The 14,882-nt window shown below is 33.3% G+C and overlaps 1 protein-coding gene across 1 annotated transcript in view; it reads right to left on the bottom strand.

Annotated features, from left to right (window-relative positions):
• Positions 1 to 3,013: 3,013 nt before the first annotated feature.
• Positions 3,014 to 14,882, bottom strand: part of LOC106877092 (uncharacterized) — a 59,521-nt gene continuing 47,652 nt past the window's right edge. The window contains exon 4 of the mRNA XM_089364981.1: positions 3,014 to 4,422. Coding sequence (XP_089221107.1) covers positions 4,226 to 4,422 — 197 coding nt within the window. The 3' untranslated portion in view covers positions 3,014 to 4,225. The remainder of the gene's footprint in view (positions 4,423 to 14,882) is intronic.

Genomic DNA, 14,882 nt, shown 5'->3' with positions numbered 1-14,882 from the left:
TGGTGTCACTTACTTGTACTATATGAACCAGAGTACATATTTGAATGTCCTGGGAATCAAATTCATGTTCAGTAGCTAAACTTATTACAATTACACTTAACATTTCATTCTTAATGCTTATGTTCACTATCTCATTATCTTGCAGGATGATTAGGTAAGTGATGTAGGAGTTGTGTTTTCTAAATATTTCTCAAAAAGAAATTTTATGGAGACAGTTGACACAGACCTGAGAGAGAGAGAGAGAGAGAGAGAGAGAGAGAGAGAGAGAGAGAGAGAGAGAGAGAGAGAGAGAGAGAGAGAGAGAGAGAGAGAGTTGCTACAATCTCTCTCATGGCTACCTTCTTCAAATGACAAGTGTCGTTGAAATGTCTGAGAATTTTTGTCTACCCCAAGGCAAGGAAGATGTGTACATTGCCTACATATGTAACAACAAAAGTTTTAACCATCATTTGAAAAAATTCATAAACACAAAGTTCTGGATCACAGTTCTGGTAGCTTGAATATAGAAATCATAATTTTAAATGATTTACATGATACCAGCGAGATTACTCCAAATAAATTCAGTTGTGATATCATAATGCAAATGGTATTAGACAAATATGCTGAGTAGCAAATGACTTAAACTGACAAAAAATGAAATTTTGGGACTGAATCCATGGAATTAAACTAGATCTCCCAATACAAATAAATACATGAGATGACCAAGTTAATGGCGGAGGTGGATACTCCAAGAGCTTAGCTGCTAGAATAAGAATAGGCTGGGCAAAGTTCAGAGAGCTCCTACCTCTGTTGGTAACAGAGGGTCTTTCCTTCAGAGTGATAGATTGTTTGATACCTGTGTGCAAACAGCCATGCTACATGGCAGTGCAATATGAACTGTGACTGTTGAGAACATGCATAGGCTTCAAAGAAATGAAGTCAGTATACTTCACTGGATGTGCAATGTCAGTGTGCATGTATGACAGAAGTAAGCATCTTGAGAGAAAAGTTGGGGATAAGAGGCATCAGATGTTGTGAGCAAGAGAGATGACTGCATTGGTATGGTCATGTGATGCAGATGAATGTGGATAGCTGTTTGAAGAAGTGCTGATTTCTAACTGGAAGGAACCTGTGGAAGAGGGAGACCGAGGAAGACACAGGATGAGGTGGTGAAGCTTGATCTTTGAACGTTGGGCCTCACAGAAGCAATGACTAGTGGTAGTATGTAAAAAGCACCTTTCGAGCATAGGTTCTCACGGAGGCAATGTGACTGATACTGATGTCATGTAAATAGCACACCTTGAGCATTGGGTCTCATGGAGGCGATGACAGATGACTGAGACCTTTGGCAATATGCTGTGCTTGAGAAGACCCATCAAGCCAAGTGAAATAGTAGTCGTGGCAGATACTGGGGTCACACAACTGGCACCTATACTGGTGGCATGTAAAAGCACCCATTACACTACTGGAGTGGTTGGTGTTAGAAAGTGCATCCAGCCATAGAAACGATGCCAAATCAGACAGGAGTCTGGTGCAGCTCCTCAGCCCTGGTCAAACTGTTCAACCCATGTCAACATGGACAATGGATGTTAAATGATGATGATGATGAAACTAAAAGATACAACACAAAAATGAAGGAAAAATACGATGTGTACTCTGGACAAGTGGACAAGTCTGGCTAATAAAACTGAACTTAATGCTAGAAGGAAGGTAATAGTTAAATATGCTAACTGTAGCTTCCCAGTCATAAATAACAGCTTTAGCTCAGTAAATTGAAAGCTAAGTAAATAGAAAAGCCAAAGTAAGAAAATTAGAGAACTACTAATTGCATCCAGAATCCACTTGAGTGAAGCTGATACAGATTATACACCTATCTGTACACAAGGAAGACAAAACCCCATAAAAATAGAGTTATTAAAAAAGTAACAACAGCATGTGTAGAAAAATACTTAGAAGCAAGCAAATTAGTTTAATACAGGGACATAAATGACAGAAAGAAACATCCATTATTATCAGGGGTGGTGGTGGATTGGCAGAATTGGTAGCATATTTTACATATCCTTTGCAATATTTCTTCTAGCTCTTTACATTTTGTGTTCAAATCCCACTGATATCAACATTACCTTACATTTTATTTAGTGTTTACAAAATAACGTACTGGGTTCTATTTAATTCAATAACCCCACTCCCACAAAATTTGCCACTTCTTGCCTTTGTAAGAAATTAATATTGCCATTTTCATCTTTATTATTTCCCCCCTTTGTTTTACTGTGCCAAGAAATTTTAAGAATTTTTGCTTCTCTTTTTTTCTTAAACTTTTCTTTCATTTCCTATCATTGTGCCCTAAAATCTGTATAATTTTAAGAAATTTTAAGAATTTTTGCTTCTCTTTTTTTCTTAAACTTTTCTTTCATTTCCTATCATTGTGCCCTAAAATCTGTATAATGCTGGTGTCCTTGTATTTTATCAGAGACTGTTCTTTCTTTGTAATACTTTTACTCTGACGCTTTGCCTTTACCTTCTTTTACCATCATTTAATTCTTCTTCTTTACATGGTTTCCTTTCATTTCTTCCTCCTTACTCATAAACTTCAAGCATATGTTCCATAAAAGAACAGGCATGAATTTCAGAAAAAAAATGTTTATTTTTATATTGCTGTCTTTGTTCCAAAATCAAATCTTTTAAAAACCTACTGTTAATAAGTTTCATCACTGTTGTCATTATCCATGTATAAGAAACTACAAACTAAAATGTTATGGATTTAGAATCCAAGGAAACTGATAGAGTTTGCATTGACAAAATTAATCATGATTGAAGAAGGCATATATGATGATTTGCCTTTCAGCAACCATGATATTATATCAGCCTCAATATTCTCTCTCTCTCCCACACACAGGTCTGAAACACTGGATTTTTTACTTCTCATATCAAAGCAATGTGTTTATGTTTCTACAATTTTATAGAAGATAATTACACAGAAGAAAAATTAGAATGAAACTCTTCCAAAAATGAAGTCTTGAAATGAAAAAGATAGTAACTTGTTACATCATTTTATTACAAAATAATTCATAGTATATATTGCAACAATATATAATTTACACTATATATTGCAACAATATTTATATATATTCAAATATGCTGCTTTATAAACTAACTTTTAATTATGCTTTAAAAGAAAAATTAGACAACATATTTCTATGATATTGCATAAGAAGTCACACTTATGAGTTACATTTAGCCACAGTGTGATGACATTTGTTATGCTACTAAAGTTTTAATATTATTCAAAATGAAAAGATGTATATAAAGCAGCTTATAAATACCTTTTATATAGAAACAGTTGACTGAAAAAGTTTGTGTGAATAAGTTTGATATAACAGCAAAATCATTTATTAAAAATCAGCAATAGGTTAAAAACGAAAAAAAAAACCCTTACTCACAAGAGTGGATTTACTTCTAAGAAGCTGGATATATAATGAAACATAAACATGATTGACAACTGTTCCAGTATTACTTCGGGAGTTGCATATATAGATATTTATAGGAGCACATGTTTGATGCAGGTCTGAAGAAGTGCCACTCTAATGTTTAAAACTGCAAATGTTACATAAATTTCACTTGGAACTTTTGCATCAGCTGGTGTTGAAAACAGTGTTAGTATAGAAACAATTGTAACTGATCATTAAAGTTGTGTTAAAATCTTTCTTTGTCTACTTAAATGGATTATATTTTACTCATCGCTAAACTCACACAAAGTTTTACCATTGTGAAACCGGGATTTTCTACACCTGAAGAATTTCGATATTAGTCTGGAATCTGAGAGTGTAGATAACTTAAAGCTTGGGAAATATCCTTTCTTCCTACCTTCCCAGAGAGAGAGAGAGAGAGAGAGAGAGAGAGAAAGAGAAAGAGAGAGAGAGAGAGAGAGACTCTGTGTGTGTGGGGTATTTTGCATATTTCTTTATATTCCAAAATATGTTAGTTTATTTATTGATCTCATATTAGTCTGATTGTATGTTTATCTAACTGACTTTGACAAAACAAAAAAAACTTAATATTAATCCCACATGATTCAATATTGCTACAGATATAAATCCTTTTATATTGATTTTCTGTGTGTGTATGAACACTTGCTGATAACTGCGTGTATAAATACTGTGGCATGAATATGTGTGTATAAATATTGTGTTATAAATGTATGTTTGTGGATGAGTTTCATAAAAAAAAAAAAAAACTAAGGTAAAATTCAGTTTAATGAAGAATTTGGATGAGAATCATTTTTGTTGTTGCTCTTATGGTCGGTATCTTTGTTTTCCAGCTGGTGAAGTTTTGACAACAAATGCTCTTTCCATTTATCTTCAGGAATGTTAAGGGCCCACTCAGGAATGTTACCTATTGGTAATTGAAAACCTTTCATGGCATCCCTGACCTTTTCTTCTTGATCTGTAAAAAGAAATAAAATGAATTGGTTAATCTTATTTTACACACACACACACACACGCATATATTTATATATATACATATATATATATATATATATATATATATATATATATATACATATATATACATACATACACATATATATACATACTTACACACACACATATATATATATACATATATATACATATACATTCACACACACACACACACATATATATATATATATATATATATATATATACAGCGAGGGGAAATAAATATTCGTACATGTCAAAATTCTTTATTTATTTAATTTCTAATGAACATAAATGGGATTTACCAATACTATATTTGCATACACATGCATAAACTAAGAATATGCAAAAGAAACTAATAAATTATAGTAACTAATGAATTTATATACAATTATAAATATATAGGGGTGAAAAAAGTATTCGTACAGAATAAATTTATGAGTTTCTATGCCACAAACTACTGTTAAAATATTTTTTTTTACTAGAATCTTCTTGTTTGTTCCAAAAACCTTAGCAGTGGTCATTTTTAAGTGTCAAAACGCTAGCTTCTTCATTCAGCACTGAGACAACATAAAGTAGTGTTGTAATAATGGCGAAAAGTAAAGAACTCACAAATTCAGTGAAAAACTTAATTATTGAACAGTGGAAAGCAGGTAAAAGTTACAGGAAAATATCAGAGACCCTTTGTATTCCATTTTCTACCATATCTTCATTTATTCAAAGATATAAAAAATCGGGAACTGTTGAAGACAAAATAAGATCTGGTGCACCACGCAAGATTTCCCCTAGATCTTTAAGAAAAATGAAGTGAAGTATCGAACCAAACGCAATGATCACCAGAAGGGAGTTGCAAGAAGATTTGTTAGCTTCAGGGACTAGTGTTACACTATGAACAAACAGCAATGAACTTCATAGGAATGAACTGAAGTCACATTCTCCTAGAAAAACTCCGCTGTTGACTAAAAGGCATAGAGATGCCCGTTTAAAATTTATGAACATAAAGATAAATCTGATACATTCTGGGAAAATGTTCTTTGGACAGACGAGTTGAAAATTGAATTGTTTGGATGAAATTCACATAGCCATGTTTGGAGGAAAGATGGTACCACCTATTCGCCGAAAAACACAATTCCTACTGTAAAGTTTGGAGGTGGCAACATCATTGTGTAGGGGTGTTTCTCTGCAAATGGCAATGGCAATTTACATGTGATAGATGGTAGAATGAATGCAGAGATGTACCAAAATATTTTGAACAATAATTTATGGGACTCTGTAGAAAAGCTCCAGCTTTGTGAAGGGTGGGTTTTACACCAGGATAACGACTCTAAGCACACGGCGAAGTCTACCAAAAATGGATTGTCAATCACAATATAAAATTATTAGAATGGCCAAGCCAGTCACCTGACTTGAACCCCATTGAAAATTTGTGGTGTTGTTTGAAAATTAAAACTCATTCAAGAGCCCCATCCAGATTTGAAGAAAATTTGTCAAGAAGAATGGGAAAAAATTCTTAAAGAAACATATGAATCATTGATTAAGAACTAGAAGAAGAGATTGGTTGAAGTGAAACTGAATAATGGTTATGCTACGATGTGTTAAATCAGAATTATCAGTTACTTATGTTCTGTACGAATACTTTTTTCACCCCTAAATATTTATATTTGTATATAAATTCATTAGTTACTATAATTTATTACTTTCTTTTGCATATTCTTAGTTTATGTATGTGTATGCAAATATAGCATTGGTATATTTAATTTCATTAGAAATTAAATAAATAAAGAATTTTGACATGTACGAATATTTATTTCCCCCCACTGTACATACATACATATATACATACATACACACACACATACATATATATATATATATAATATGAGGTCTGATCAATAAGTATCCAGACTGTTGCAATAGTAATGAAACTAAAGCATGCAGAGTGAAGTTGCTTGGCAAAGATTGACTTTGAACTCTGCTGTGCATGAACACTAAGTTTTAATGTTCTAGCTCACTTCCACTGTTTACAGCAGTGCTTGGAAGGAAGATGTGTAGCATATGATCATCATATTGACCATGGCAGAGAAAGTTGTCATGGCGATACCTGCTCAGAGGCTTACGCAAAGTTGCAGAAAGTGTATGGAGAGGAGTGTATGAGCTGCACACAAGTGTACGAGTGGTTCAGATGTTTCGAAGATGGCTAAAAAAATGTCAATATTGATGAATATTCTGGGAGACGCACAACCAGCAGAACTGAGAAAAACATCGCAATGTGCGTGCAACTGAGAGGGGAAATCGTTGAATCACCATTTGTCATCAGAGTATGTGCAGATTAGTTATGGTTCAGTTCAGTCCATTATCACCGCAGACTTGGGTAGGAGACGCGTGTCTGTCAAGTTTGTGCCAAAACTGCTTTCAGCTGACCAAAAAGACATTCAGGTTTCAGTTGCACAAGATCTCCTTGTGTTGAGATTGATGAAAACTTTTTGAAAACTCTGCATAGGCCTCTAAGCTTTTGGCAAAATTTGGTGCAGATTCTCTGCTCATCCTTCTCCTTCATGGTCAATGTGACAATCACATGATACACACCTTCCTTCCAAGCACTGCTGTAAACAGTGGAAGTGAGCTAGAAAGTTAAAATGTAGTGTACATGCATAGCAGAGTTGAAGGTCAATCTTTGCCAAGCGCCTTCACTATGTATGCTTTAGCTTCATTACTATGCTAACAGTCTGGATACTTATTGATCAGACCACACACACACATATATTTAATGCACAACACATGGATTTAACTAATTTAGTGGTACTCACAAAAAAGTCTCCTTTAATGAATCAAGTTACAAATCACAGAGTAAACCAAAACAAAACAAAAAGGGGTGTAATGTATAGTGTGATGCAGTTCAAATACAAGCATGTAAAATTATTTAATTATTTATTATACACTAAAATACATTGCTTTTATATGATAAAGGCTGCAAAATGATTATAGTTGTATGGATGTCAATAAGTACCCTCATTTGTTGTTCACAAGAGAATCCATCATGTGTGTGTGTGTGTGTGTGTGTGTGTGTGTGTGTGTGTGTGTGTGTATATATATATATATATATATATATATGTATATGATGATGATGATAATGATATATATATATATATATGTTAATTTATATAAGGGTATTACTATACAATAATGCCTCACGCTTAGAGGGACTTCATAAGTCAAAACTACCAAAATAAGCACTTTTTTACCGATTGCGAGGGAATGCAACTTACAAAGCTAACCTCCTAAAAACGTTTAACTTAACGGCAAACCACTGGTTTCATAATTAACACAGCAAAACTATGCAGTAAGCTGCATGAGGCATTATTGTATAGTAATGCCCTTATATAAATTAAATTATATATATATTTATGGCAAAAAAATGATGGCTTTTTTTCATTATGAGGTTTTTTCACGCTGACTACTTGATAAATTCTTATAAAGATTTTATCCTTACATTATATTATGAATAATTAAAATATATTCAGTGCTGAATATTATTCTGTAAAAGCACATGTTGCTGAAGTGTAACTTAAAAAGCCCGCCTCTTTCATGGATATATAAGGATGAACAATTGTCTATGTACTGTGTTGGGTACATCAGGGTATGTTGATTTTTGTTTATTCTTTATGTGTCTTGACCATACGTGCACTGATGAATAAAAGATGCAGCTTACTGCATAGTTTTGCTGTGTTAATTATGAAACCAGTGATTTGCTGTTAAGTTAAAAGTTTTTAGGAGGTTAGCTTTGAAAGTTGCATTCCCTCGTGATCGGCAAAAATGTGCTTATTTTGGTAGTTTTGATTTATGAAGTCCCTCTAAGCATGAGGCATTATTGTATAGTAATGCCCTTATATAAATTAAATTATATATATATTTACTCTTAACTCTTTTAATTGTTTCAGTCAGTTGACTGTGGCCATGCTGGAGCACTGCCTTTAGTTGAGCAAATCGACCCCAGGACTTATTCTTTGGAAGCCTAGTACTTATTCTATCGGTCTTTTTTGCCGAACCGCTAAGTTACAGGGATGTAAACACACCAGCATCGGTTGTCAAGCGATGTTGGGGGGACAAACACACATATATATATATATATATACATAGATACGACAGGCTTCTTTCTGTTTCCGTCTACCAAATCCACTCACAAGGCTTTGGTCGGCCCGAGACTATAGTAGAAGACACTTGCCCAAGGTGCCATGCAGTGGGAGTGAACCCAGAACCATGTGGTTGGTAAGCAAGGTACTTACCACACAGCCACTCCTGCGCCTATATGGAGAAAAAAATGATGGCTTTTTTTCCTTATGAGGTTTTTTCACGCTGATTACTTGATAAAGTTTTATAAAGATTTTATCCTTACATTATATATATATATTATGATTGACCGTTGACTGAACACTATTCAATTTTTTTTCTCCGTGTTTTTCTCCTTGTCTCCGTATTCTTTCTGTTGAAGAGCGTAGCTCGAAATGTCAAAGACTTTCCGTATTCCCGAGCGTCATACTAATACATCCTTTTGTTATTTACACCACCTGTCCTCGTCTGTTGTTGTTTTTTCGTATATTCTCCCATATATATATATATATATATATATATATATATATATATATACACACACACACACATACACCAGAGAAAGCACAAATGCGAAACAAGGTGGAAAAAATAGTACTTGAATACCAGAGGTAGAGTAATATATTTTATTAAAAAGCAGCAAAAATATCACAAAAACTGTTACTTGGAGTTTCACATTCCTGTTCGTTGGACAGTTTTGTTTAGAATGGAACAAAAATAAAGTTATATGCATAAATATACAATTGTATATTGTAGTTTGACAGATACACATTTGAAAATGGTTTTGTTTCATTGGTCCTTTCAACTAACGGTTTTTTCAATAACCAGTTGGATGCAATAACAAATTGCAGTTTAAAATTATATTATTATAGAAATCGAAGAAAACCTTAAATCAAAAATAGCTTATAAAGAAGGAAAAGGCCTGAATACCTAGGATAAATGATTAGCTGTAAAATATTAATTAATTAATAAATTAAAAAACATACCCATTTAAAAAAAATTTCACACTAGATTACATATACATTTGGCAGTATATACCCATCAGATAAATTTAAACCCTACCGTAAGCCCAATGAAAAGCTATGTTATATTAGCAAAGAATCTAATCATCCACCCGCAATTCTTAAGAACCTAGTTAGTAATGCAGAGAGGTGAATATCATTAATTTCTTCAGATGAGACAGCATTCAAAATACTGCACTTTATTACAATAATGCATTAAGGAAAAGTGGATTCTCAGAGAAGATCCAGTATAGTCAAGTTAATTCTAACAATAATAGACCACGCAGAACTAAGACTAGGAAAGTTTTGTGGTTTATCCTCGCATTTAATATTGCCATAAAAACTAATATAGGTAGGGAATTCTTAAAATTAGTTTCTAAGCATTTCAATCTAGCCATAAGTTCTATAGAATATTTAATAGGAGAATGTTGAAGGTTAGCTATTCTTGTTGCAAAAACTTCGCCTCTTTTATTAGCCAGCATAATACAAAAATTATTACAAACAACTGCAGTGTCAAAGCTAATCTGAGGAACTGCATCTGCTGTCTGTTGGAAGGTAAATGTCTTGAAGAAGGAATTGTTTATAGAATCAAAGTGCAAGTAGATGGTTCACAAGAATATAAAACATACACAGGAGCTTTGGAAAATTCATTTAAGACTCGATTCTATTCTCACCGAAATTCTTTCTAATATTCCGAGAACAGTACAGTGACTAGTCTTGCAAAGCATACCTGAAAGAGAATGACACCCGCCCTTTCAGTGTAACTTGGGAAATTCTAGAAAAAGCATCAGCATACAAATACGGAGCTTATAAAGGACCTGTGAAATGTAATCTTTGCCTCTCAGAAAAGTTCTTCATCCTATATATATATATATATATATATATATATATATATATATATATACTTTATTTAAAAGCAGCAGAAATATAACAAAAGACTGTTACTCGGAGTTTCCCGTTCCCGTTCATCAAACAGTTTTGTTAGAAATGGGAAAGGAATAACAAATGCAATCAAAAGTAATATAAAATTTGAAACACATAGATCTGTTTGATTGGTCATGTGTGTGTGTATATATGTATATGTATGTGTGTGTATATATGTATATATATGTATATATATTTGTATATATATATGTGTGTATATATACATATACATATATATATATATATATATATATATATATCCAAAGTTTTAAATTTATACATTTAATACAGAGATTTGACACCGAAGTTTAATTTATATCCATGTATTCATCCAATGTAAACATTTCTGTGTACAACTATATTTAACCATTAAATATAAGTCAAATATATTAGTTGTCATACACGTCATCAGGAATAATTTTCTTTAGAACAAAAAAAACCCCCCAAAAAACACACATAATGAATTAATCAAACAAAATCAAATTTAAAATTTAAATCTATACCACACTCTTTTTTAACGTTATCCGATCTAATACGAAATCCTTTCTGTTTATATATACTACTTCCAATAGGGGAGGTAACTCCTTGCCATATTCTATGACTATTACAATTATTACTGATAATTACTAAAAATTACTAAAATTTCTCTTATTTATTATTAATTATTCAAGACACATAAATTATCTTAGGGGCCACTGCAAAGCCACAATTACTATTGGCAAATTTTACATTGATATGCCTGCTTTAAAATCCAATATTATACTACATAGTACCATAAAATATGAGCCATAAATAAATCATAAATAATAAAAAAATTAAAAAAATTCAATTGCAATAGGAATAATTACTTCTAGGAATTTTTTCAAAACCCACATGTGTTATATTTAAGTTATATTTTAACATATTAATATTATCTGCTATAATTATTATATTCTATGGACTCCATGTTATAAATTATAAACAATTCTCACCTTAATGGAGATCCACACTGTGCCATCCTATCTCTAGTATTTTATTCAAGACCTACAATTATTATTGTCAAGTTATACACTTATATAGCCTGCTTTAAGATCTAATAACACACCATATTGTACTGTACTGTACTACAAGTTATAATTAACTCTTCATTATAATTAATCCATACTAAGTTGTGCCTAGATTTTAATGGCAAAATTCCAACCTCTACTTATAACTTTAATATTTGATATTTAAATATGGCCTGCTTTCATATCCAATATTATATACCATTATTATTATTATTATTATTATTATTAATATTATACTACAACCAGTTTCAATCTAGTAAACCTTCTCTTATAAACTGCCCAAATTTTATGCTGAAATATAGGATTGATCTTCATTATTAAAAATCATATTATTATTATTAACAGATAATTTAGAGAGTCTAAATGAAATATTTTTAACAAAATCATCAATAATAATACTCCTAAACTGTTACTATAATTTACTATAGGTTATAGTCAATTCTCTATTATAATTGAACTCAATCCTCAAATATCACTAAAATTCTAGTAAAGCCCACAACTGTTATTGGTACATTATATACTAATGTATCCTACTTAAGGACCTAAATTTATATTGTAATTTGGTATACATTATATCTAATCTTAAACTAACATGGGAATCTATACCATATTATCTTAAAAGGATTTTACAAAATCCTTGCTGCTATTATTAAATTATATTAGTATGATCTGTCTATGGACTAACTATTATGGTATAATTCATTATAACACCTTGTCATATTTCAGTTTTATTTAAACCAACGAAAAGTATGTCTTAAAATATGTGTACATTTCAGAGCATTATTTGTTAATTTATTTATCAATTTACCCTTAGAGAATAGTATGAAATAAAGCTCTTATGTACAAAGTGAACAGTATTTCTTACCCCTCTCATATGGAAAAGATCTCGCGATAATTGACCATTCTAACCAATATGGCTTATTTTGTTCTTTGAGTTCCCAGATATATTTACTAAGACTAGTGCTTGCTATTTTCCTTCTATCTCTAAAGGTACTAAAATGATTAGATATTCGTTTACATATTTGTCCTGAAGTACATCCCAGGTATCTTCTAGTATCTGTTTGAGTCCTTACCTTACATTGATAAACTATATTTTTAACCTTCGCATTAGGTCCTTCAAATTTCAATCTTCTAGGGTTTACCTCAGTTACTGTAATTAAATTCCTACTATTACAAACATAATCACTATTATTAATAATACTGCCATTATTATTATTATTATTATTATTATTATTATTATTATTATTATTATTATTGCTATTTATATCATGATTCAAATCCCTATTCACCCCTATTTCTTTAGATTTTAGTATTTTAAAATTATGGGCTGCAATTATTTGTGCTAAATTTATAGTATTTGAAAATCCAAATCTAATGATGTGTGTATTAATAATTTTACCATAGTGTGAATTCTTTGGGAAATGTCTGCTTATCACCTCTCTAAACTTTGCAATCAAGTTACGTTTGATATTCCTCCCAAATAGGATTATGAACCAAACATTATCATCTTTATTATTATCAGAATTACGAATATCATTCTTAAAAAATTTTTAATTGCCTATGTTATGTTTATGGAAATTTTTGGGTTTATTCTTAAGGAATCTAATTAAAAATTTTTTGAGGTGAAATCTTATGCTATATTGGTAATGATTACAGAGTTTACTTTGAAAAATTATATATATCTATATATATAGATAAATTAATTAAAAATATGAAGACAGGGAAAGCCCCCGGCCCATCAGGAATCACTGCAGAGATGCTCAAAATATCTGGCAGTGTCGGCTATAGCCTAGTCACCCGTATTACGAACCAGGTGATACACGAAGGAGTTATACCCAATGACTGGTGCAGCAGCATCATAGTCAACTGCTACAAAGGTAAAGGTGACGCTTTAGATACAAATAATTACAGAGGCATCAAGCTTTTAGATCAGGTAATGAAAGTCACGGAGAGGGTCATAGCCCAACTAATTAGGGAGCGAGTCAGTTTAGATGAGATGCAGTTTGGGTTCGTGCCTGGGAAAAGCACCACCGATGCTATATTTCTGGTAAGACAGCTTCAGGAGAAATACCTAGCCAAAGATAAACCTCTGTACCTGGCTTTCGTTGATATGGAGAAAGCCTTTGACAGGGTCCCCCGATCTCTCATCTGGTGGTCAATGAGGAAACTAGGGATAGAAGAATGGTTAGTGAGAGCTGTGTGAGCCATGTACAGAGACGCTGTCAGTAAGGTGAAGGTTGGCAATGAGTACAGTGAAGAATTCCGGGTGGAAGTAGAGGTCCACCAAGGTTCTGTCCTCAGCCCCCTCCTATTTATCATAGTCCTCCAGGCTATAACAGAGGAATTCAAGACAGGATGCCTCTGGGAGCTCCTCTATGCTGATGACCTTGCACTAATTGCTGAGTCACTATCAGAACTAGAGAAGTTTCAGGTGTGGAAGCAAGGACTAGAATCGAAGGGCCTTAGAGTCAACCTAGCTAAAACCAAAGTCCTAATAAGTAGGAAGGCAGACAAAACACAAACCCCTTTGGGTAGATGGCCCTGCTCGATCTGTAGAATAGGAGTGGGTAGTAACTCTATAAGATGCACCCAGTGCAAGCTATGGACACATAAGAGGTGCAGCAATATCAAAGGAAGGTTAACTAGGAAGATAGTTTTTGTATGTAGCAGATGTTCAGGAGCTATAAATACTGTGAATGTGCAGAAAACAACTTCTGCCACATTCCAGGGAGAAAAACTAGAAGTGGTTGATAGCTTCCGCTATCTTGGTGACCGAATTAGCAGTGGGGGTGGGTGTGCTGAAAGCGTAGCTGCTAGAATTAGAATAGCCTGGGCAAAATTCAGAGAGCTCTTACCTCTGCTGGCGACAAAGGGTCTCTCACTCAGAGTAAAAGGCAGATTGTATGACGCATGTGTACGAACAGCCATGCTACATGGCAGTGAAACATGGGCCGCGACTGCTGAGGACATGCGTAGGCTCGCAAGGAATGAAGCCAGTATGCTCCGATGGATGTGTAATGTCAGTGTGCATACTAGACAGAGTATTAGTACCTTGAGAGAAAAGTTGAACTTATGAAGCATCAGTTGTGGTGTGCAAAAGAGACGATTGCACTGGTATGGTCATGTAGCGAGAATGGATGAGGATAGCTGTGTGAAAAAGTGCCACACCTTAGCAGTTGAGGGAACCTGTGGAAGAGGTAGGCCCAGGAAGACCTGGGATGAGGTGGTGAGGCACGACCTTCGAACATTGGGCCTCACCGAGGTGATGACTTCTGACCGAGACCTTTGGAAATATGCTGTGCGTGAGAAGACCCAGCAAGCAAAGTGAGACCTAAATATATGGCCTCAGCCAGTCCACTTATGCG

The sequence above is a fragment of the Octopus bimaculoides genome, chromosome Z, assembly GCF_046866305.1.
Source record: "Octopus bimaculoides isolate indiv1 chromosome Z, ASM4686630v1, whole genome shotgun sequence".
NCBI classification, from domain to species: Eukaryota; Metazoa; Mollusca; class Cephalopoda; order Octopoda; family Octopodidae; genus Octopus; species Octopus bimaculoides.
This window is presented reverse-complemented; position numbering and strand designations above follow the sequence as displayed.